The sequence below is a fragment of the Rhopilema esculentum genome, chromosome 19 (assembly GCF_057945365.1).
Source record: "Rhopilema esculentum isolate cy_ngs chromosome 19, ASM5794536v1, whole genome shotgun sequence".
Taxonomy (NCBI): domain Eukaryota; kingdom Metazoa; phylum Cnidaria; class Scyphozoa; order Rhizostomeae; family Rhizostomatidae; genus Rhopilema; species Rhopilema esculentum.
Window position 1 is genome coordinate 1487364 of NC_142833.1, and position 23238 is coordinate 1510601.

Below are 23238 nucleotides of genomic sequence, written 5' to 3' on the forward strand. Positions count from 1 at the left end.
TCTTGACAAGAAAATGTTTTTCAAAGTTATGAGAAATAATTCAATGATAGGCCCCCCCTACCATTTAATAACCTTCTTCGGAGCAGCTTATAATGTCGGCAAAGATGTGTTACTTCGAGGTGCTCATTCACACCTCACACTTCCTGCTCCACTAATCTGTTCCCAAGGTGGGAAAAACGCTGGAATAGTTAATTGAACCAATATAATTAGCTCTGATTAGCCTGATTGGCTCATTTACTCTTGACAGTATTTTGAAGGACCAGATTGTCAGCCGTCCGACATTAATGGTTCTTGCGGAGAAACGTCTATGGTTTAGGCTACATTGGTTATAACAGGAGGGTAATGTTGTAAGGAAAAAGCGAATTTTGGATATAATTTTTCTATTGAGATACCTACATGAGAACCCCCTGGTTTTAGTCCGGCTTAAGTTGGAATATCAAACAACGCTGGAGTATGATCTACCGTAATTGTCTCACAAAGGGCTTTGTTTTCCGGGGGATTTTTTATAAAAGGACTTCTTTCTAATGCGTGATATCTTGCTGTCAATTTTAGTGTTTACAGTGTTTAAGAAATTGAACTGGGAACTGCAAGCAAATCCTAACCCGTGTTTGTCTTATCTAGTCGAAGTTATCAAAATTCAGAGGCAGCAGAATCGTTACAGAAACAAACAGCTGTAGTCCATTAGAGAATTAAATTAGTTGATATTGGACCTGGGTTGGAGTTCAGATTCCTGATGTCTTCTATACTCAGAAGCAGAGCTTGTTTTCCAATTTGATAAAGTTGTTGCAGCAAGCACACAGCCTCGTGGATACGAACCAACCAACATTAACTGGCAAGACAAGGTTTTTAACGTTTGGTAGGTAATTTTGTACTTAAATTTTAGTTATATTATGTAGTAAATTTAGCTTCATGGGCCTGTTTATTTTCCTTTATAAACACGCACTGTTATTTTGCTTTGCTGAAAAGGGATTTACAAGACCTTGTCTTTTCAAGACCTGCTGATGTTAGTTTTAATTAGCTATTATTAAGTTTGCAATGGTAGCTATAAGAAAGAAAGAAATTGTGGGTTGTTGGTCTAAGGTGACGTGGGCTGGCTTTGCAGGGTTAGGAACAAAACAGAACCACATTTACATACAGGAAACCAACCCCACGTAACTCTACATGGGATTTTTTTGCATTCGATAAATTTAAGGTAAGGCGGGCGTTTTATTGGATAGTCGAACAGTAAGGAATATTCAAGTTCCAGTTACACGGCAAACGATAGCCAGGATGTCAATGAAAAAAGTGTCGGCTACCTCAACTGAAACTGCGCCTTGGTTTTGTTAGATTTAAAGAAACAATGATGAAGTTTCTTCGATCATGCTGCATAGTAAATAGAAAACCTTAATAAATTGATATATCAATGAATGAATTATGTATAAAATGCTATTTATAAAAATTAGACCAAATCAGTCTGCCTAATCTCTAATAAAGGAGAATTCTCTTTCCTGGCAGGCTGTAGTTTCATATACGTCCATGTCTTTTGAGCGGGAACTTAACTATACTCTGGAGAAGAGTCTAATCCAAGGTGCTTGAATCGTTACGTTATGCTAAAAGTAGAGTTACATAAAAGAAGGCGGTACAGAGAGAAGTTTCCGATAAAATATGTATAGAAAATCTGGAGCTTAGATACTTCAAATGAATGTTAACATGGTTGATCTGAAGTCAAATGTTAAAGAAAAATTTAGCAATTTATTATGGCAAATGTGTGTAAATCCAAGACGGATACGATGGACATTGTGGGAGTGAGCATATTTTCAAGTGAGGTTGGAAAAGAATTTCAGGGTGTTAAAGGGCGTTAGCAGGGATTCCAGACGGTATTATCAAAACTGAGTAAATGTTCCGGAATGACGTGCAATTTCCTTGAATTTGGTCCTTACGATTGAATATTTAGGGAAACACGGTAAAGAACTTTGATTGTTCAAGGCAAGACATCCAGGGTTTTCATCGAAATTGTTCTTTTTTTAGTCCGTCGCGTACTCGGCGCCCGAGTTGGTAAAAGGAAAGAGGTCGCTGCGCCTATTGCCTCCTTCAGGCTACGGTCATGTTGAATCCATTGGTTGAATCAGAGAAACACCGACCTGTTTCAAATCTTTCCTTAATTTCCCAATAAAAAACGCAGTGCTTATTTTGCGAAATATATAGCAGAGTCCTACAAAAAAACGTATAGGAAAACCTCTTTTGCTATTCGACTATTCTTTTTGGTGAAACAAAACACATACTTATACAGGCGGCGCATTTATGGGGGACAGGTTGAAAGCCTTCTTGACTATTTTCATTGGCATTTAGGCCCCAACCAGTGGCGGCGCCAGCTATTACAGAGTGGGAGGGTAATGGGCGCGGCCAGTGAGACCACGCCCCTTTTGCCTCGTTTCAGTGATTTGTACGAAGTTAATTTTCCTTGGGAACTTTGAGCTACCCCTACCGAGCGTTTTTTAATCCTTTTTTAGAAGAAATATGTAGACCATATATTCATAAAAGTGGGGGGGTAATTACCCCCCCCCCACATACCACCTCTTGGCCCCAACGCTGAAGTTCAAGGCCTTCTTTCAAACTGATAAAGTCAGTGCGTGGTTGCATAAATATTTCTTTTATATTCAATCGTGCATTCTTAATTCTTCTATTTGCTGGAAAGTTTTGGCACAGGTAATTTCTAGTGGTTGTATTGCTCTAAAATTTCACTGTTGTGACGAGGCTGCCTTTGATTAAAGAAGTACATTCAACTTTCGAAGACTATAACGAGAACCAGTTCATTAGTTTTAATGCATGACAAACAGGAGCAAATTTGTGGTGAAACGATGATATTTCTCGAGTTATTAGTCTCAATTCTCTTCTTGATGTACCATTTTTTTAAAGAAGGCCGCGTTTTATTCATAAGCCTGGGAAAGATTATTTATGTGCAGAAACTGTGGTGCATATTATAGATTTGCGGGTTGAATGTGGGGGGAGAGAGGTTGGTTAAATGCTAAGGGCCGAGAATAACAATAGTCCAGTACCCAGTTGATGGTTAAAAAAGCCAATCAGAAAAGAGCTTTAGCCCCATTGTTCCTTTCCCCAGCTTACGCGTTTTCTGCACATAAAAAACATGACTATAAAATTTTAACTATGTAACAATTGTTTTTTACATCGCTTACAAGCCTGAACATGATACCTTTTCTCATCATACTGGGAAATCTAATGATGTTATGGCTTCTTCTCATCACTTTGAAAACTTGCAAATCTGTGAGCTACCCCATACGTATGACACTTAAGTTCCTTGTGTTTATAAGCCGCCCTTGAAAATAAGCATTGCGAGGAGTTGCTGGAAAATAATGAAAAGTCTCAGCTTATGATGAAATAATACGATTCCTGGTCAATCAGCTTTGCTTAAAAAACACTCCATTGCCAGTTTACCATGCCAGTTATTTATTTTGCTTTAGAGAGGAGACCTGGATGTTTCAAATTGCAAGCAAACTTGATTGAAATTTTTACAAAGAAGGTATCATAATAAAAACTGCAAGAAGAACAAAGCCCACTTCATGCGCGTACTCTTATCCCGAGGGAGACGAATCTCGTGGCATTTTTCTTTTTTAAGAAACATTTTTGACACAAAAAGAAAGAGCAATGTAACCAGAATATCTCTTAGGCCCTAAAGGGAAATCCGTATGAGTTGATTTCCACACCCAGGGGAAAGCGATACTTCCAGTAAAACCACCAGGAAAGCTGTCAATAATAAAAATACCTAACCGTACCAAAATCCCCAACATTTTGGGCAACTTTATAACCAAAGCAAAATTTTTCTTGTCTTCAATGATTTTATTATGCCTAAACATTGTCATTTACTTTTTACAGGGTACGAGCGTTGCACATACTTTGTTTTGAGTCCTTCCTTCAAGCATAATTACCCAATAGAAAGACGGTGGGCTGGGCCTAGTTCAAGATCTCAGCATGGCTGTAGCCTTGCATTATGATATGCTGAATGGGCCGCCTGAATTTCGAGACCGTAACTGGTCCGGGAGAAGTGTCGATTCTCCTAAGACCGGCAGACATGAGATTTCACGTTTACGAGGCAACGTTTACGAGTCGTACATCCATAGAAAGAAGAGCAGTGTGACGTCAAAGCCAAGAGTGGTCGTGAATGTTTCGGGCAAACGTTTTGAGACATTTACGCGAACATTTACATCGAAACCAAACTGTCTGCTGTCAAAAAAGGCACGTACAAGCTACTACAACGAAGATGCAAATGAATACTTCTTCGACCGAAATGCAAAAGTTTTTGAAGCTTTACTCACATACCTTCAAACTGGGATCTTGGCCAAACCAGATGCTGTGCCGGACAAAGTTTATCTCGATGATCTTAGATTTTTTGGCTTTGAAAACGAGGCTGTAGATTTCTACAAATCTCTGCTACTCACGATAGAGAGGCCAGTGTTCGATTTGCCGAAAAACAAATACCAACGTAAAATTTGGGAAACAATGGAATACCCGAGTACATCGCGGTTGGCGAAAATAATTTCTTTGATTTCGACTTTTGTTATCGTTGTATCAATTTTCGTATTTTGCATTGAAACATTACCTTACTTTAAGGAGCAACCGAACGGCACCTCAACAAAAATGTCTTTGATCGCCAAAGACGTCTTCATGTGGATCGAATCGATTTGTGTCGCATGGTTTACGATTGAGTACCTGTTACGGTTAGCGACCTGTCCGCGAAAATTTCGCTTTCTTTACCAGCCTTTGAATATCGTCGATCTTGCTGCAATAGTTCCATTCTACGTAATAGTTGCATTGGAAAAGACTGGGACTAGTCTGACGTCACTTGCTATCTTACGGGTCTTGAGGCTTGTGAGAGTGTTTCGCATTTTCAAGCTGTCCCGATACTCGAAAGCCTTGCAATTGCTTATGCAGACACTCAGTTCCAGCGTCAAAGAGCTGTGCCTGTTGCTCTTTCTTCTCATGGTCATCACCATCCTGTTTTCAAGTGCATTTTACTATTTTGAAACTGAAGGCAACCCTGACACAGACTTTTACAGCATCCCACATACGTTCTGGCTTTCCATAGTTACCTTGACAACAGTTGGGTATGGTGATATGGTTCCAGTCACTGTAGGTAAGTGGCCTATCATTTACGGCCTTACTTTTGACAAATTCAATAGTTTTTCTTTTCAAATTAAAAAATCATCCTCGACCGAATTTTCTATTTATCCATTAATATAAGAACCAGGCAAGGAACACTTAGTTTCAACATGTAAAACTTTAAGATACAACGAAAACCTTTGTACTTCTTCAAAAACAAATTTTTGTAATTTTGTTCCAGTTTATATGGGAGGGCCCACTAAAACGACCATATACATACAAAAACAAATCTACTTCCAAAATTTTTGTTTCAACGTAATACATTTTTTATTAAATCTGGTATTACAAATGACAAATCACGGTCAACCACCCAAAGATTGGAGGATAGGATAAAACAACATGTTCCATCTAATATTAGAAACAAAACCCACCCCCAAAGAGAACAGCCACCTCGGTCTTGCAATTCCAAAATTATAACTAAAACCTGCGATTCTGCTATCGGGCAGCATTTGCTAGAAAACCCAGATTGTGCAAAAAACTATAATGGCGACATGTTTCGGATTATTGGTAAAGCCCGATCGTCGTTCCACCTAGCAGTTTTAGAATCTATCTACATAAGCACGAAAAAACCGCTACTGTGTAGACAAAAGGAGTTCATTTTCACCTTAGGACTCCACTGGTAACATTCTAATGTGCTCGTGTTTCTGATTGGCCTATTTCGATCCACAACTGGGTATATATATTTCTTAGCGTAGAGTTTTCGATCTATGTTCTGACGTTTTAAACTCTGATAAGTGTCAGACGAAAAGCTTTAGTTTACTAAATGTTTGCTCTTTTCAAAGCCATTTACAAATGACGATTCTTTCAATAATAAAGAGTGAACAAGAATAAATTTTCACTTTAGATAGACGTTCTTTGAATTTGAGGCGTGGTTTTTTTAACTTCTGTATGTATTTCTCATTGATATGCTTCCGATAGAAAAGTCGGAGAATAAAAAAATAGCTGTAAGAAAAAAACCTTTTCCCGCAGCATTTCTTATAATTAATTAATAAAGAAATAATTAATTTGGCTGGTACTCGAGCGTCTTTGTCTGTCTTCTAATGTTGAGGATTATTTTTCAGCTCCCAAGACGATAGAGCCTTACAACCTACCCCTTTTTACAAAACAATTTGTTGTGAAAAGTCTCGGCAAAACTAGCCAAACTTTTTGTTGTGTAGCACAGTTCGATGCTTGATTTGTTCTGCCGCCTCACTTAGTAGTTTTAAGCTCTGCTCGGTAACATGGGCTCCGATACAGGTTGGAAAGTGGAGGGGCCAGGATAAAATATAACAATCATAACAAAAGGTTTTAAAAAAAGCTCTATTGTTTTGCATAAAAAGCGAGGGGGCCTTGGCCCCCCCTTCGTCGGAGGCCCTGGGTGAAATGTTGTGTTAGCTTGCTAAATGCTATTGTGCAACACCAATACCACTCAACAGAAGAAATAGACATTTTGAGTGGTGCTCCGTCTATATCAGAACTCATATTTACTGCCATTTATTTGTATCCGTAAGTAAAATGATTATTGCAACGTTCTTTTAGGAGGGAGAATTGTCGGAGCTCTACTTGCCGTAACAGGAGTGTTGGTCGTCGCCTTACCCATCCCGATCATTGTAAACAACTTCTCAAGAATATATACGAGAATCATGAGTGACTCCTCCTACTTGGATGAGCTTGCTTGCATTGAAACTGATGATGGAGAGCTGCTCATAGAAGATGTTGTCACGTCCTTATGAACAGGCAACCATTTTGACAATGCCTCGAGCTCGTGGAAACTGACGTCACAGTAATGACCTACGGCACGGGAGGATACTCTTCTTTTTTCAGAAACTTTTACGATCGATAAAAATCTGCCCTAAAAATCAACTTGATAGAAAAATGTTGCTGTTTTGACAAAAAATGCCGAAAGTCTCAATAAACCCCTATAAACCTTAATATTTTCATCATAACAATATTTTCCATGAATTGAATTTTTCCTGCTCTTGTCATTTTGAGCATCATGCGTTACTTTGATTTAACCTTGGAGACAAGCACTTTTAGACCAGAACTTTTAGATTGCCTTTGAGTAGAGTTTGTAAGTGATTACATCACAAAAAATAAACTTTAAGAAATTTCGAACTTCGATCCCATAACCTGGCAAAACATCATGAAATACCTCTGACTGTGCAAGTTCAGTTAAATGTATTTCATGTTGTGCGACCATAATTCGAAATTCTAAAACTAATTCTTTTGTGACGTCACACCTAAGAACGCTATATATGATCTTGTGAAATTTATTCTACCATCAACATGTAGCATGTAATTTCTTTTCCTAACGAAACTAGCAGCTTGTAAACAACTATGATAAGTAAACTTATTCATATTTATTCCAGCCTATCTTTTTGAATCCTTATGAAGTATAATAGCTAGGCGTGGCATGGGCGTGGTTGCTGATATGCCGCTATTTTCAATCACAGTAGTCAGCCATTTGACTAAAGCTTCTTCTGGACTTAGCATTGTTCTTTTTGCTTTTATATTCTTGGCATTTGAACGAAATATTTTCCTCCATAACGCTCCATTTTAATACGAATATCCAAATTTAGTAGTCCAAAAGTGCATTCATTAAAGGTTTATATATCTTAGACCTGGTACCTGTTGTGATTTTTTCAAACTTCTTAGGTGAAGCTCAGGCCACTGCTTTATACAAGATAACTGAAGTTTCTAGACTAAGCTAACTTACGAACAGGTTTCTTGAATGATTACACTCATGCCCGTGAAAGAATTCTTTAACTATGATATTACCTGACATCAGAACAGTATTATGGAAAATATACGGAGAGAAAATGCGAGCAAGAGACACGACCAGGCCAAGACTCGAGCCGCTGGTCTATTCGCTGGAAGCGGGTTCGATTCCTGCTCTAGATGGTGTTTCTTTCTGAACGCCTTGCGCTTGACTTGCAGAATAGCAGATGAACAGTTAAATACAATGATAGCAAAAAAAAGAGAAAAAATAACAAAAGATGAAAATATTCATATATCATCCTCCAAGTTCAAAATGTAGATTTTTGACACATTTAATCAGTTAGCAAATTTCCATAAATACGTGAGAGATTTAAATGTTATCAAATTTTCATGAATTTGGCATGCATAGAACAATTTTTCAAATCAATAATTCAATCTCGTTGCTCTGTGTACCAATTAACAGACGTTGACAATTCAAAATGATCAATGTGACAAAATGTAAAATATTCCAAGACTAGCTTCAATATTGAAAGGAATTTTTGCTGCTTATGTAAAACTGCAAGAGTTGCTGTGTAATGCGTACAATATTTTAAAATTTCGCTTTATGTGGATGATTTATTCATTTTAAGGCTAATCTCAAAAAATATTTCACTATAAAGTTGGAAATTATCAAAAGCTGACGGGAAGTTACAGATCACCGTATACTGAAGAAAAGATAAAAAACCAGACTGTTTGAATTTGCGCTTGTTTTCTTCTACTCCGGAATTCCATACCAGCGCTTGATAATGACGTTGAATTGTTCCAAGAAAATGAAGGTAAGGACAGTGTGAGGACCAATCCTAAGGTAACATGGAGTGAAGCCCTTCCACAAAGCTACAAAGCCCTCCTTTCGCACAACTTTCATCAAAACATCCTTGAAAAAAAATCGAAAAAAATTTGAAAAAAAGAAGACGGAGAGAACATACATGTGCTTTATCAAAACATTCCATCCATGTTGCGATATGACAATTAAAGTGTCATATGATAAAAAATGATGTTATCCTGAACTAAAACTTTAATTGAAGACAATCAGAATTTTAAGATAATATTCTTAATCTAAAATTTCTAGCAAAAAGGTAGCCTCGAGAACTTCCACATTTGTTAAGGGTTTATCTGATTGCTTCGAGGATCCTTCCTTAGGATTATTATCTTAAAGTTCTAATGCCTAGTTTTCTAAACTTTAGAAACTAAACCATGGCAAGATTTTTTGATTCCCTGCCTCAAATTGTCTTCATCGTTTTACACACCTTCTTACTTGAAACTTTCTGGTTTTTAATCAAAAATACTAAGTGAAAACGTTATGAGGACGAGATAGAATATGTTGGTCGCATGAAGACCTATCAGTGGTGAAAACCTGGGGGCGAGGCGAGGAGGCGGAAGCCGCCAATATTTTGGGAGACAGTGGTATTTTCTTTTAAAACTTTTAGAAAATGTGACGTTATCTTATCAAAACAATAGGCTTGCCCTCCCCCCCAATATTTGACCAAGTGGCCGCCACTATTGATAATGTACTTTCAACTCACCATTCCACCTTTGTATTCTGGCTTTCCGTCAATGATCTTCATGCTTTGAATTCTAAAGACAAAAAATGGAGTTTAACCAGGAAAGTACTTGTTGCAAACGTTTGATGTCTAAACTTTTGTAAACATAGTGGCTTGCATTGGATGATAAAACGAATCATAGGTGGCGTGGAGGAAAGTTGGGGGGGGGGGGCTCAGTCCCCCTTAAGAAGCAAGCATATGTGTTTGGATGGGTGAATTACTTGCCCGGCAGATATGCCATTTATTTTCCGTGAATCAAAAATGTCTATCAGCTTTTTAGGGTCAATAAATATTTTCAACGATCGCATACACACACCACAGAATCTTTAACACAAATGTGATTTATCGGGTGTGGCAACGGGTGTGTCTTCTGGAAATGGCATACAGAACAACCCTTTTTATTTGTCACCGTGGCATTATTCGTTACTAAATCAAATCAAAAGACGACGCACGTTGAATTACTCAGCTCTAATTACTGAGTTATATAAAATATTAACTCAAACTCAAAGGTATGGTAACAACTGGCACAAAATCTTATTCAAACCAACTTACGGCAGACATTTTGTGTCATATAAATTCTCAATTATCGTAACGTGGACTCTGGAAAGAACTTTATTGAATTTTCTAAAAACGCATTCTTATCCAGTATATATGACTTAAAACCTAACAAATACAAACCTCGTTTTCGCAATATCTGGAGGCATGGAAGCGAATGTGGTTGCGAGGCCACTGATCATACTTGCACAGAAATGACATAAGATATTATCGTTGAAGTAATCTGCAAAAAGAGGAAATAAACATCTCAATGACGTGGCCTTGAAGAAACTGCCACCACAGTGGTTTGTTTCTGGCTGATAAACGGATTGTGCTGTCTTTTTATTCTCTAGTGCCTAATTATATGGAGGCTGTGATAACACAGGGAGAGTCGGGAAAACATCACGGCTACTGGCCGGAGGAAGGTTGTAGAAGCAAAGAAAATTAAGGAAGATGGCCAGAAATTTGGGAACTGGTGGGAGTTTTTATTATCGTTGGTTTTCAAAATACAACCATAAAAAATTAAAAAAAAAATAAAAATTAAGTTTAAAAGCTCCTGTTTTTTATATGAATATGTTTGCAGAACTGCTTTGCTCTGTAAAATTTAGGCATTTTCTTTTTATAACTGTTATCCTTGAATAATGACACGATTTTGAGTTTTGTTATTAAACGAAAAAAACATTTTACTTTTAATCGGTCTCTATAAATATCTATAATAAAAAACAAGCTACAAATTTCTAGAAAAATTTTGAAAAAACAGAGTTGCCAGGAGAAGAGATCAAGACTAGTTGAGTAACACTTTTATGACCACGCTTATTTTAAACTCATTAAAAATGAAGAAGGTTTTATAGTAAGATAATCTAGGCCAGGGGAAGGTTGACAACTTTTCTGGACTCTGAGCAGAGGGCTAGCACACCCACAAATAAATAAGGGGGTCGTAATAAAATTGAGTGGGATGAGGTAGAAAAAACGGTTGATTGCATCAGTAATTGTTTTTGCAGCTGCTAAACACAAAAAAGAACGAATTAAAGAAGCTGAAGACTAATATTTTATTTTGAAAAAATATTTTGGAGCTGCAGAATGTTAAAATGGCTTTGAACAAAGCAAATATTTTGAATCACAAAGAGGCTTTCTTCTGACACTCTTCAGAGTATAAAACGCACGTCAGAACGTACATCAAAAACTCTACGCTAGGAAAATACTCAGTTGTGGATCGAAAAAGGCCAATCAGAAACGCGAGCACATGACTGCTGAGGTTGACCAATCAGTGCCGCTTGCCTATTGAGAATGTTACCAATGGAGTCCTTAGGTGAAAATCAACTCCTCCTGTCTACACAATAGCGGTTTTCGTGTTTATGTAGATAGATTCCAAAACTGCTAGATGGAAGGACGACCAGGCCTTGTTTTATCAAAGTCAGTTTTAATATCCTTGTATGAACTATTGGAATGCAACAGGAAATGCCTTCACGGTGTTTCATTTCAGTATGCATGTTTTATACCCAGCATAACCAAGTACTAGGGCAGACGTCATAAAAAAATAAAACGGGTAGTGAAATTGTCCAAAAAACGAATTTAAACCACCACAACTCCTCCCCCATCTCAACAGACCATCTAATAATTTGTCACGCCATGATTCAATTCTATTGTTTTATAACTAGTTCCAGTCCCTCAAGTGGGGCAAACTAGAGAAAAATACATGATGGATAGTGGCCGCTCTACTATGTTTTGGCCGTGAAACATCTCTAGAATAGAGAAAATTACTATAAGAATAAAAATCTGAATTTCGTTGATTAAGAATGGATCTTGTTTGAGCTGCAGAGGAAATTGTGAACCCGATGATTTCGCCCAACTTGTGGCATGGCGTTGCGAACTCCGAGATTTCTATTAACGACCATATATCGTTTTCCAAAACTGATAACAAATATATCTAGTAACAGAATTAAACCCTTCTCCTGCATCACAATATTGCAAAATTTCAATGGGCTGAGTTACTGCCTAGGATTGGATAATCACTAATATGGATGTTGCTTGACTCGCAGGTAGACAACGTAGTTATCAAATGATTATCATCTAATATATATTTATATATTTACTAAGAAGAAATTTCTTACGAGTTCCAAGGAGAATCTGCTTGGCTTGGGAATACGTGGCAAGTTGAGCGGCATTCACGACCATGGCTCGAGCAACTGTTGGAACACAACCCTACAAAATAAAGATATCCTAACTAACACATGATTAATTTATACAAAACCAAATTGCATCCTTAACATTATATGATTCATCACTGCCTTCTTAGAATCTATTTTCGAAATTTTAAAACGACTCCATTGAAAAAGGCAAATATTTTTAGACATAAAAAGCCTTTCGTGCCACACTCCTGAGAGTACTGAACGTCAGAATAAAGATCGAACATGTGAAACTAGATAATGAGTATCCAGTTATGGATTGACATTGGCCGATCAAGAAATATGAAGACCTTTTATATGACCGCGACCAAAAGCAAAGTGTATATTTTTGATACATGGATGCCACAAACGTAATTTTCAAAACAGAAACTGAGTGCAATATTGTCCCTGAACCCCTCAAACCAACACCAAGTTCTTTAACCAGCCTTTCAGTTGATTTCTTCTAACCCACTCTTAGAAACGATTAGCGTACACATAAACAATTCTCTTCATTTGTTTTTACCAGAGTTCTAATTTCCAAATAAACGCATTACCTCCTAGCCAATGTCAGAGTGATTACCTAGCTGACTGGTTCAACACCACCGGTACAGCTTGAAGAGTTGAAGTGAATGGGGTATGTTCTTTTATATCCTTTACATATTGCATACTAGGGTAAACATTGTGTTTAATGCTTTTGATAAAAAAGGTCGCTGCAGTTTGGGAATTTTTTATTGAAAATTGAAAATATTTGAAAATTTGCTAAAAAATACTATAGAAAAATTTTCGGCCATTGGCAAAGTGCTCGTTATCACGAAAGCCATAGTACCTTGAGAAAGTGTTTATTCGATATCGCACGCAATCATGTAAACTAATTAAGATTTTCTTTACAATAAACATAATGGTATAGATATAAAACAAAATAGTGGTGTAACAAAAGACAAACTAAACTTACCCTCCACAGTGTGAGAACACCCTCCTCCCGAACAACCCTAATCAATGCATCAAACACATTCTTGTAGCCTCGTTGCTCAGCTGGCGGTAATCTGCATTGTAAAATGGGCAAATGTTATGATCATATTTAACTGACTTTGGCAATATTTATAAACGAGGACCCTAGATCTACAAAGTGAATCGAAAATCTGATATTAAAACCAATTACAAGTTAAAACTAGGAATCTTTAGAGGAATATGGTTTTTAAACAGACTGGCCTTTTAGGGATGCAAAGAGAGTGGTACTACAATTATTAATAGAATATTTCCAAAGCTTTTACAGTGGTTAGAAGGTTTTATGGAGACCTTCCAAGGGCAGTAAAAACAAAACCATATTCTATACAGCATGTTTAGACTGTCGAATTCCCGCGAACTTTTTCATGGTTCTTAGTGGTATGATCTCTATGGAAACGTATTCCAACGTTTTGGGGGATTTGGAATTCTTGTTATATTTGCGATCAAATATACTATTCAAAATTAAACCGATTTAATTTCACAGGGAAAACAAAGTTTGACATAGAAAGACGGTTACTCAGTAACATATTCAACAACCCACTCTGCTGAGTAACATGTTGTGTATGTGAATAAATCTTGTGTCATGATCGCGAGCGTGTACAGCTTTGCCTATACGGCGTCGAACACTTCATCACAGACCGGTAAACACTGATTTACAATAACAAGCCTTTAAAAACTTTAATTCTTACAAAAGAATGCATTATTCCAAAAATACCAAAATAATACCTCAGTGGGATTCTAAAATGCTCTGCTATTTTGTAAAACAACATTTACATATAAACATCTAAACGGTACATTACCTTCCATCTGACGTCATCCTTATCAATGCCAGTTCAGCGGGAGTACCAATAAAAGAGCCAACAGCACCAGCAGCCATACCTAGGCCGAAATGTAAGTGATAAACAATTGATTCCATAAATTGGCAGTACAGAGAACAAAAGTACCATTCCTTTCTTTCAAAGGACAGAAAGTCTAAAATTAAATTTCACAATTCGTTGTTTTGCGTTCTATTTTCATTTTCGTCGAGTTATTTTTTAACACGCGGAGGAAGCGGAGAAATGATGATGTCATAAAATATCTAGTATATTACGAGGTATCCTATGGCGTTAACTTTCTACGGTATAGTCCATATTATAAAATTTCAAATGGGGTTCTTGTGATGCAACCATTCTTACTCAAATGACAATCAATATAGGGGTAAAAATATGATAAAAATATGACAGGGTTATGGTAAAAATCCTGAACCAGAAAAGTAAAAAACATGTGGTCAGGATTGTATTTAGAATAATTTTTTTATAAATATTTTTTCATTTAAATCGTATTTGAGGAAACTTGAAGCATGTCAGTGGACTGGTGTTGAAGCTAATTTGACGCGTAAATTTAACGGAAGTGGATGATTTAAGCAACCAAGCATATATGAGAATGAAAATTACTGTTTACCAGCCTGCCATAATCTGCTGTACGCCATATAGACAGAGCTGTTCATACTTTTGGTATAGAATAGGACGGTTATAAGTTGCTACTCACAGTTTGAAGGTTAATGCGGTCATCAGGAAACTGCAGGAATATACGAGATAGATATTTTTACATACCTAATCCAAGTTTCTTTACAAATCCTGGTGGTTTGTTATCAGCACTGAAAATAAGTAACAAGAAATGATAATGAATACATTTTGAATCGATTTCATTTTAGAGCTCAAACATTTTATTATGTTTATATTTTATTTCAAAATGCTTCCTTTGGTTGATTCACATCAGTGGCGGACACTTGGGGGGCGAGGGGGGACGACCCCCCCCCCAATACTTTGGAGGACAATGGTCTTTTGTTCTAAAACAATGGGAAATGTGACGTCATCTTATTGAAACAATAGGCTTGTCCCCCAAATATTTGATCAAGCGTCCACCCCTGATTCACATCTACACCAAAATATCCTAGAACGAAAATATGTGAAGGCGGACACATGTCAACATTTTGTGTCAGCATCGAAGAGACTTTGTTGGTTGTTGAAAACACGATTTTGAAAATGAATCAATGTTGACAGACAATTTCTTGTTGCAAACTCTGAAATTGGATGATTGCAAGAGTTATATCTCTAGCATTTTAAAAATGAAAATATTTTGATAGTTTAATCGCTAGAAAAATCCTCAAGGAAAACTGCCAACTCGCATTTAAGGCTTAATAAATGCTCCATTGACAAAGTAATAATTACATTCTTATAATAATGCAGTTATTGGTAGCCACATGATACTATTAACAACCTATCATAAAATATCATGGAAAGGCTAGATGAATTCATGAATTCGTATAAAAAATGATACCTTTATTTGCTTTAGTTTATATTATAGTTTATTTTCCTCCACAGGAGGATAGTAGAGCTCACCCTATGTTTGCCAAAAACAAAAAAACTGACATAGAAAAGATTCTGTGACAGGGGAGAAAACCTAGATATAATCACCCATACACTTGCAGGGGACATTTGTCAAATTCATGTTCTTAGTTCTGCAGGAGACTGAACTTTGCAGCAGCATAGAGATTTTTATTTTAAAAGGTGCAGCAAAAGAAAAGAAAGAAGACTTTGAAATGAAGGGTTGTTGTACCCCTTGAAGTGTTCCATTAGACTTGTGTAAACTCCAAGTCGTGTTGTTGTGTATGATGCTTGTCTCAACAAGGCAGCTGATAATCTGGAATGAAATGGATCTAATATCATGAATAAAATTTAAAAATCTAACTAAGTAATTTATTTGGCAGTAGAAATGAAATCTAGGAATTCATGAAAGATATTACTAGAAGGAAATCTAAAAATCTAGAAATCAAATTGATTTAATGTCAGAAAATCAGCAAGCAACCAGGCAATATTTATTTGTTAATGCATGTTTGGGTTCTGGTAGCTAATAGCTGATGTGAGCCTGTGTCTTGTGCCCCCAGGCTGATATTCTAGAACAATACCCTGGGTACTCATTCACAACCCTTGATAGGATGGACAGGCTTGCAAAGAATGATCCTAATGGGACTCACACCCACAATGTATGCAGATCATGAGCCAAACACCTTGACCACTGGTCAACCACTTATAAAAAAGCAGCTAGCTTATAAAATCCATTCCTTTAGTATTAGTTGTTTAGCCAATTTGAAAAATAGTTGTCAAAATATGTCTTATTTGACATAAAAATGTGTCATTTGTATGTACTAGCAATTCCAGGTATTTCCAGCCTTTTTTGACAAATGTGTGAAAATATGATCAGAAAAATGGAATCATCATTTTGCCAATCTTTTCTAAAAAAGACTTGGGAAAAAGAAGAATGTTGTTCCACTTTATCTAACTTCTTGACAAAACAAAAAGTTTGAGGCTAAAGAATTTTTAAGTTTGAGATACAATTACCCATTGTAGACTCCAAAAACTCCTTCAGCCTTGATAATGTTGTAAACTGCATGGAATGATGTCTTGTGTGTCTTGGATGTCCCACCAACACCTATAGCAAGGAACAGAGGAAAACAATGACAGTTTTCTTTATGGTTGAAACATGGAAACATGGAATTCTTGTTCTTCCACCTTAACTGGGCTACTGTTGGCTGAACTGGCATAGGTATTTCATTTTTGTTTGCAACCAAAAGTTTTGCATGGAATATAAATCCAAAGTTTTTTTCATCTTTAAATTGATCATTGGTAATGAAAGTAGCAAATTTTGATTTTATGTTCTAGCTGATTAATTACGAAATTGAAAATCTAAAATAGTGCCTAAAAATAAGGAAAGGGTAAAATATTTACAAGTCATAAATAGATATAATATAAAACAGATAACTGAACATCATTTGCTATTGTCAATGTTTTGCAACATATTTGGATATAGAGAAAGCATTTTTCTTTTTGTCTCTGCTTTCCACACATTGGACCAAATTTTGTGGCTTTTGACAGATCTCAAAGCTTTTAAGTCTATTTCAAGCATCATTCACCACTACAATCGCCCTTGCCATCGCCCTCTGCATCGCCCTCGCCAAATTATTGAAGCAGGCTATTGACCACCTTTGCAAAAACATGTATCGCCTGCAGGATTTCTCGGATTTACATCAAAGTCCATTTTTCCATAAACCTTGATCACCCCCACATCAAACGAAGGTTACTCACAAACGGGAACAACAAAAAATGATAATAAGAGACAATGATAATGGAAAAAAATGCTATAATAAAAAAAGCTGTTGATATTTATTTGCAGGAAAAAACGTAAAACTGTTATAAAGGAGCCTCCTAGTAAGAGACAAGTAAGAATATGAAAACATAGATAATGCAATCAGGGAGGATTAGGGAGAGAATTTTCCAACCGAGTTGGAACCTATGAGATTCATCACTGAAGAAGAACATTAAAAAGTTGAACTCCTAGATGATGGTTTTGATTGATTTCAAGCTTTATTTTCTGTTTTTACTTAGCTGGTCAAACTTAACATATTTTCTTTTCACCCATCCCTTAAAGTTAGGGTATTCCTGAATGAAGGGTCAAGGTTTAAATAAAAAAAGCATCATTTCCTCATTGTTGACATTATAAATCATTACATCAAGTATTTTGCTACAAACTGGCAGTAATCACACATTTAGAAAATCAAAGGTTAGGTATTAATGGTTAGATAATAACCTAATTCCTCCTCAGGGCCTGAAGGACTTCATTTAACAAATAGTGTTGGATGGGTGATCGCCCTTGTAAGCTGATCTATGCGGGCAGTTTGTCCTTGTGAAAAAAATTTCACGAAAAGGCCTGGTCATCATTCCATATTTCAACATATTTATACAATTTGATTATGGTATTTTTTAATATAAACAATTAGCTAAGATTAATACCACTCATCTGCATCCTTGTTTTGACAAGATCCAATGGCTGCACAAAGCATGTCGCCAACATCCTAGAGCAAATGCCTAGATTAAAACATCTACATGTTCACAGTTTAAAGATACTTATGCTAAAATATATTTATATCGAATATATTAAGGTGTAGATTGAAATTAACATGATCAGGGAACAGTGGCGGACACTTGGTCAAATATTGGGGGGGCAAGCCTATTGTTTTAATAAGATGACGTCACATTTCCCATTGTTTTAGAACAAAAGACCATTGTTCTCTAAAGTATTGGGGGGACGTTCGCCCCCCCTCGCCCCCCCAAGTGTCCGCCACTGTCAGGGAAGAAATAAATGTTTGATTTGTTATCTTGTTTTACAAAACAGCAACTTCTGACCTCTCTCCTGATTGAAGAGTCCAAAGGAGAAATTGAACATTTTCTTTCTACACAAGCTGGGATCCTTTGTTTTAATGTAAACAGATTCTAAAACTCCTAAATTAAAAGATGACTTTGCCTGTCCATAATTTTGAAATTGTTGTCACTACATGTTTTGGGACACTCTGGATTTGTGGGTAAATGTTGACCAACGGCCGAATCATATTTCACTTGGGCACTTTGGCTTTTGCAAAAATAAACATTTTTGGTGAAAATTTGGGCAAAAGTTTGTAGCAAAGGCTTTCAAATGGATTGAGAAGTCAAAAGTTTCAATGGTGGAACATTTGTTGGGAATATGATGATGTAAACAGACATTGTGAGTGGAATCTAAAGCAGATTCTGCAAGATAAAAATTATTATACAGGGAATGCGTTCCGTGTGAAGAGCAAACCTAAAAGTCTAATTTGCTGTACTTCTTGTATATCAGCCATTCTTAAAGTCCGGCCCCAAACTCCTGCCCGCAGCAAAATTTCAGCCATCCCGCCAAATGCTTTTTACCTCGAAAATATTTTTTGCCATCATTTTCAAAATTTGGAATTTGATTTATCTTTGGTTTTCTTTTGTCCCCTCTGATATTTTTCTTTCTTTCTGTTGAAAATTTCAATTGCTTTTCGTAGACAGTTATTGGTCCACAAGAGATTACCGAAATAGGAAATGCTTAATTTAATCGATTGATCGTTTTATAGCGTTTAATTAAATGTTTTTTAATTCATTTCTTTTCTCCATTTTACATGCTGTTATGCTAAGATTACTCTAAAACCTTGCAAGATTTTTCCTTGTTCATGTCAACAGATAAAACTATGGAGCCTAGTTATGTTAACCTTAAGAATATTGCCTTGAATTTTTTCCCATTAAAATCTATTTGAAGTGCTGTTTATGGCCATTCCTAGATTAATTTAACCTAAAATTTTACTAAAAACATCCATAAACATAATATTTTGACCTTTCTTTAAAATACGCTGTGCAGTCCCTAGACCTGACTTCAGGCATTTCAAATCGACCCAACAAGAGACTAGGCCTAATGAAGATTAACATTCTAGCCCAAAAATAGCATAGAACGATCTTCTGACTCAGCCTGGTACAAGAAACATAAAATTACAAACCTTTGTGAAAACCATTATTTTGATTTATGCTAAGGTAGGTAAGGTAGGTAAGATAGGCGAGGCACGGAATAAAAGGACTGCTAAGATCTTATCACTAACTTAAGCCTGGTAAGAATAAGATCTGAGTTTCATTTTGAACAGCTTTTTAACACAAGGTATGTAAGAATTGAAAACCAAGTGGCCCCCGAAGAAAATCTATATGTTTTTCTGGCCAGGCACTTAAAATAAAATTATATATTTGCCACTGAATAATTATAAAGAAACCCCTGATGTATATATTTGCTTTCATTTACACCATCACTCCAAATAAATATTTGCCTGACATGCATATTAACGTTAGACTCTTGCATTATAAATTGCAGTTTCAAAATAAATTCCAACAAATTTCAAACCCTGCAGTCATATACATGTAGCATGCATAATTCCACACTTTTCTGTGGGAGGGGATTTCCAAAGACCGAGCCGGTGCGGCCTAAAATGAAGAACTGCAAATGCAAACTAGAAAATTATCACACCCTGCACATCCTCCCATTACAAATCTCATGTAGTTTGGAATCTTTTTCTGTTCTGCTGCTGCCATTTTGAGGAACCTGGATGTCTTTGAGGGACCTGTCCTTACGAGAGATCTGCTGCCATTGGTTTGGTTGTTGGAGAGGATGATGACCTTATCGATAGTTTGTTTCCCTGTAGCTTAACATGCAACTCAATTCGGCACAGGCAAATAAAACGATGTAACTTTTGGAGAAAGGGTGTGAGGGACAAATACACGTACTTTTTATAGGAAACTAAGGTCCAGAGCTGGTAGGCAGTTTCCGAAACTTGCATTTTTAAGAATAAAATTGAGCAATGATACTTCCCTGATAAAATGAAGCAAGTTTTTTAATGGAAACTTCTAGAGTGCCAAGGGTAATGTTGCAGTATACAATGGTATTCTATGCCCAATCTGTTTTGAGTGACTGGGAAAATTAAAACTGCAAATAACAAAAGTTTCTTAGCTTCTGAATTTAAGATAGGGCTGTCTCTTAACTTTCGATAAATTGAGAATACTGTTTCTTATGAAGAAATATATGTAATTCTATGAAGTGTCACAAGCGCTTTCAAAGGTCACAACCATTTAAATAATTTGGAAGTCAAACATTTAACCTATGTCTCATAATTTTAGCAAACTACTTGAAGATACCTATTCTAGGACGTGAAAACTGAAGTGTTGTCAAATATAGAATTACCATGTATATTTTCAGATAAATTATTTGTAGGCAAATTATCAGTTTTTGGATCTCATTCAAGGACATGTATCATGTTTTCAGAACTTCACGCCAGGTCAGGTATCGTGATACTATAATAGAACTAAGATAGTCTAACTAAAACCCCTCGAATTACCTCCCTGTGGAACAGGCTCCTGTCGAAAAAACCGTTTTTTCGTATTGCAACATTCTTTCCTAGCATCCGAAGGTAGCTTTTAGGAAACCGAGAAACTATGCTTTTTGAGCAGTGTCCTGGTCCCTCCTCTCGATGAGACCAGACCTCGTCATTACTACGCCTTGAATTGCAGACAGCTGCCCATTTCTCTCACTCTGAGTGAAAGTTTGGTCATGTCAAGGACTCGAACAACAGACCCCTGGATCTATAGACCGCGACCCGAACTATATAGCCATTTTGTTTAAGATGACAATTTTTTAATGTAATAAAACACCCACATGTTTAGTTTAAGTTACCTATGACAGTTGATTTTGCATTTTTCTTTGGTATGAAGCAGAAAGTTTTTGCGTGGAAATCTTTTGTCGCAAAATTCTCGAAAACGCATTCCGAAAGTTTGAAGAAACTTTTTCGTCCGAAAGTTTTAGTCAAATTTGTTACAAATATTAAACAAACATTATATCGTTCTTTCATTCAGTTTCATGAAAATTCTTTATGATTGTTCTCCTTTCGGAATTTGCTATTTTTCGAGGGACATTGATACTCCTTTGAGCAGGAAGGACTAACTAAAAGAAACTTTTTACAAAGAGAATATTTAAATGCAAACCTTGATTTAGATTTTAATCAAAGTTTGTATCTAAAATTCAAACTAGCAATATCGTTTATTTTGGTTCCTTTGAAAGTAGAGTGCTAGCTGTGCCAATACGACAAATTGCGAAAAATCTTGGTGTAAAAGTGCTGCAGAATTTTTACAGTTTTTTTAAAATCCTTGGCGTAATATAGAGAAGAAATTGACAGTTTTGAGACTCTGCTATTATGAGCTGAAATAAGTGCTAAGCGACTTTGAAGATCTTATTAAATTTATCGAGTTTTACTCAGTTCTATCTTTGATACCGTTTCATGGCTGTTCACTAGGTTTCAGTTTCCTTCAGCTTGTAGCACACCGAGTGCATCTCACCCGCCCTGGCAGAGCAGAGAGACTGGTTTTGTAAATTATTTGGCAAGGCGAAATCACAACCTATCGAGAATGCAAAGCAAAAAACTTATTTCAAAGATCTTTAATGATGTCAATATTGAGTTGTTATTCCTCTCGAGTTTGATCTGTAAGCGACCCCGATGCAAGTTGGAAAGAAAGGGGCCACGGGCAATAAAAAAACTCGTAGCAAAAGATTTTTCCAAAAAGCTTCATTGTTTTGCAAAAAGAGCCCTGGAGTACTTTCTGCATCGTTCTGCATCCAGGAAACATAGAGAGCATATGGCTCGAATGCTATAAGACGTTTTCTAGTTTTCCTTTTCAGCCGAGCTAGTTTTTAAATATTTGTTATTTATTTCCTGTAGCCCTAGGTAACTTTACCTAATTTCGTCATTCTGTATACCATGTCTATATTTTGATGTTTGGAATAAATGTGGGATGAAGTAATGTTGAAGCTAATTAAACTTTTCCACATAAGACAGTGTCTAGACGAAATTATACTTGTTTTTGTTGCAGAAGCTTGGAGAAACACAGACTATATGCTGTCTATACTTACTTTTGACGTAACCATTGATTGGGCCACTTAGAATCTGTTATGAAGTCAGTTAGCAAGACAAAAACCTACTAAAAGGATGTTTTAATCAACTCTGTTATCTTGTTACTGTCTGTTTGTCTTAATTGGGTTTTTAATTCTGGCAATTTACAGCTTAAAGAAGTAAAGGGCAAAAGTAAAGAAGTCTGCTCAATGTCTGATTGGCATATATTAAAAAGAAACTACCAACAAATGTCTGAAAGTAATGATAGATCAATCCTCTCAGCGTAGATAACGTCCCAGCCTTCTAAGAATTTTACCTATCTTCTTTTGGGTGACCAAAGATTACGACTGTTTATGAAATATTAATACTTAGAGTCATGTCACAGACAAGAATGAATGCTCTTTGTATTTTGTTTCTATTGGATCTCTCTCTGGTACCTCTCTGGCAGCAATGCGAGGCTATAGTTCAGCACGTCATCACTCTTTATGCTGATAATCTATCTGTGTAATGGCAACAGTAGCAGCGAAACAGGGCTTCAGCCAGGGCAATGCCCCGAGGCCCATGCTCAAAATCAAGGTATATTTTTCTCTGTTAACGATTATGCATCATCCAGCTAAGAAATTCTCCTGTAACGGCCCATAAAGGCTTGAAGTTAGATATTAAAGTAATTGAAATTTTTTGTGTCTTCTTTATGTTTATAGCCTCTTTTTGATTGTCTCGAACTCAGGCTAGTTAATTGGGTCCATCAAAACGAAAAGGAATGACTAACTGAATGACTTGGCTGTGCTGAAGTACTGAAAGTGATTTAGCTAAA

General features: G+C 36.4%; 2 protein-coding genes across 3 annotated transcripts; one reads left to right on the forward strand and one right to left on the reverse strand.

Moving 5' to 3' along the window:
• The first annotated feature begins 533 nt into the window (after nucleotides 1-533).
• Nucleotides 534-7618, forward strand: LOC135688042 (potassium voltage-gated channel subfamily A member 1). Its single transcript, XM_065204731.2, has 3 exons — nucleotides 534-856; nucleotides 3871-5128; nucleotides 6673-7618. The coding sequence occupies exons 2-3, from the start codon at nucleotides 3967-3969 to the stop codon at nucleotides 6864-6866; spliced, it is 1356 nt and encodes a 451-aa protein (XP_065060803.2). The 5' UTR covers nucleotides 534-856; nucleotides 3871-3966; the 3' UTR covers nucleotides 6867-7618.
• A 502-nt stretch (nucleotides 7619-8120) lies between these two features.
• LOC135688043 (mitochondrial 2-oxoglutarate/malate carrier protein) lies at nucleotides 8121-20174 on the reverse strand. 2 transcript variants are annotated; one of them, XM_065204732.2, is made up of 11 exons: nucleotides 20015-20174; nucleotides 17965-18026; nucleotides 16516-16606; nucleotides 15734-15817; nucleotides 14728-14771; nucleotides 13936-14014; nucleotides 13083-13173; nucleotides 12077-12167; nucleotides 10110-10209; nucleotides 9414-9465; nucleotides 8121-8764 (listed from the first exon to the last, which is right to left on the reverse strand). In XM_065204732.2, exons 1-11 carry the CDS (start codon nucleotides 20077-20079, stop codon nucleotides 8606-8608), a joined length of 918 nt encoding a protein of 305 aa, XP_065060804.2. In that variant the 5' UTR covers nucleotides 20080-20174; the 3' UTR covers nucleotides 8121-8605. The 2 variants fall into 2 exon arrangements, with proteins under 2 accessions (XP_065060804.2, XP_065060805.2); XM_065204733.2 differs by having other exon boundaries at nucleotides 17965-18039; nucleotides 20015-20163.
• Between the last annotated feature and the right edge of the window lie 3064 nt (nucleotides 20175-23238).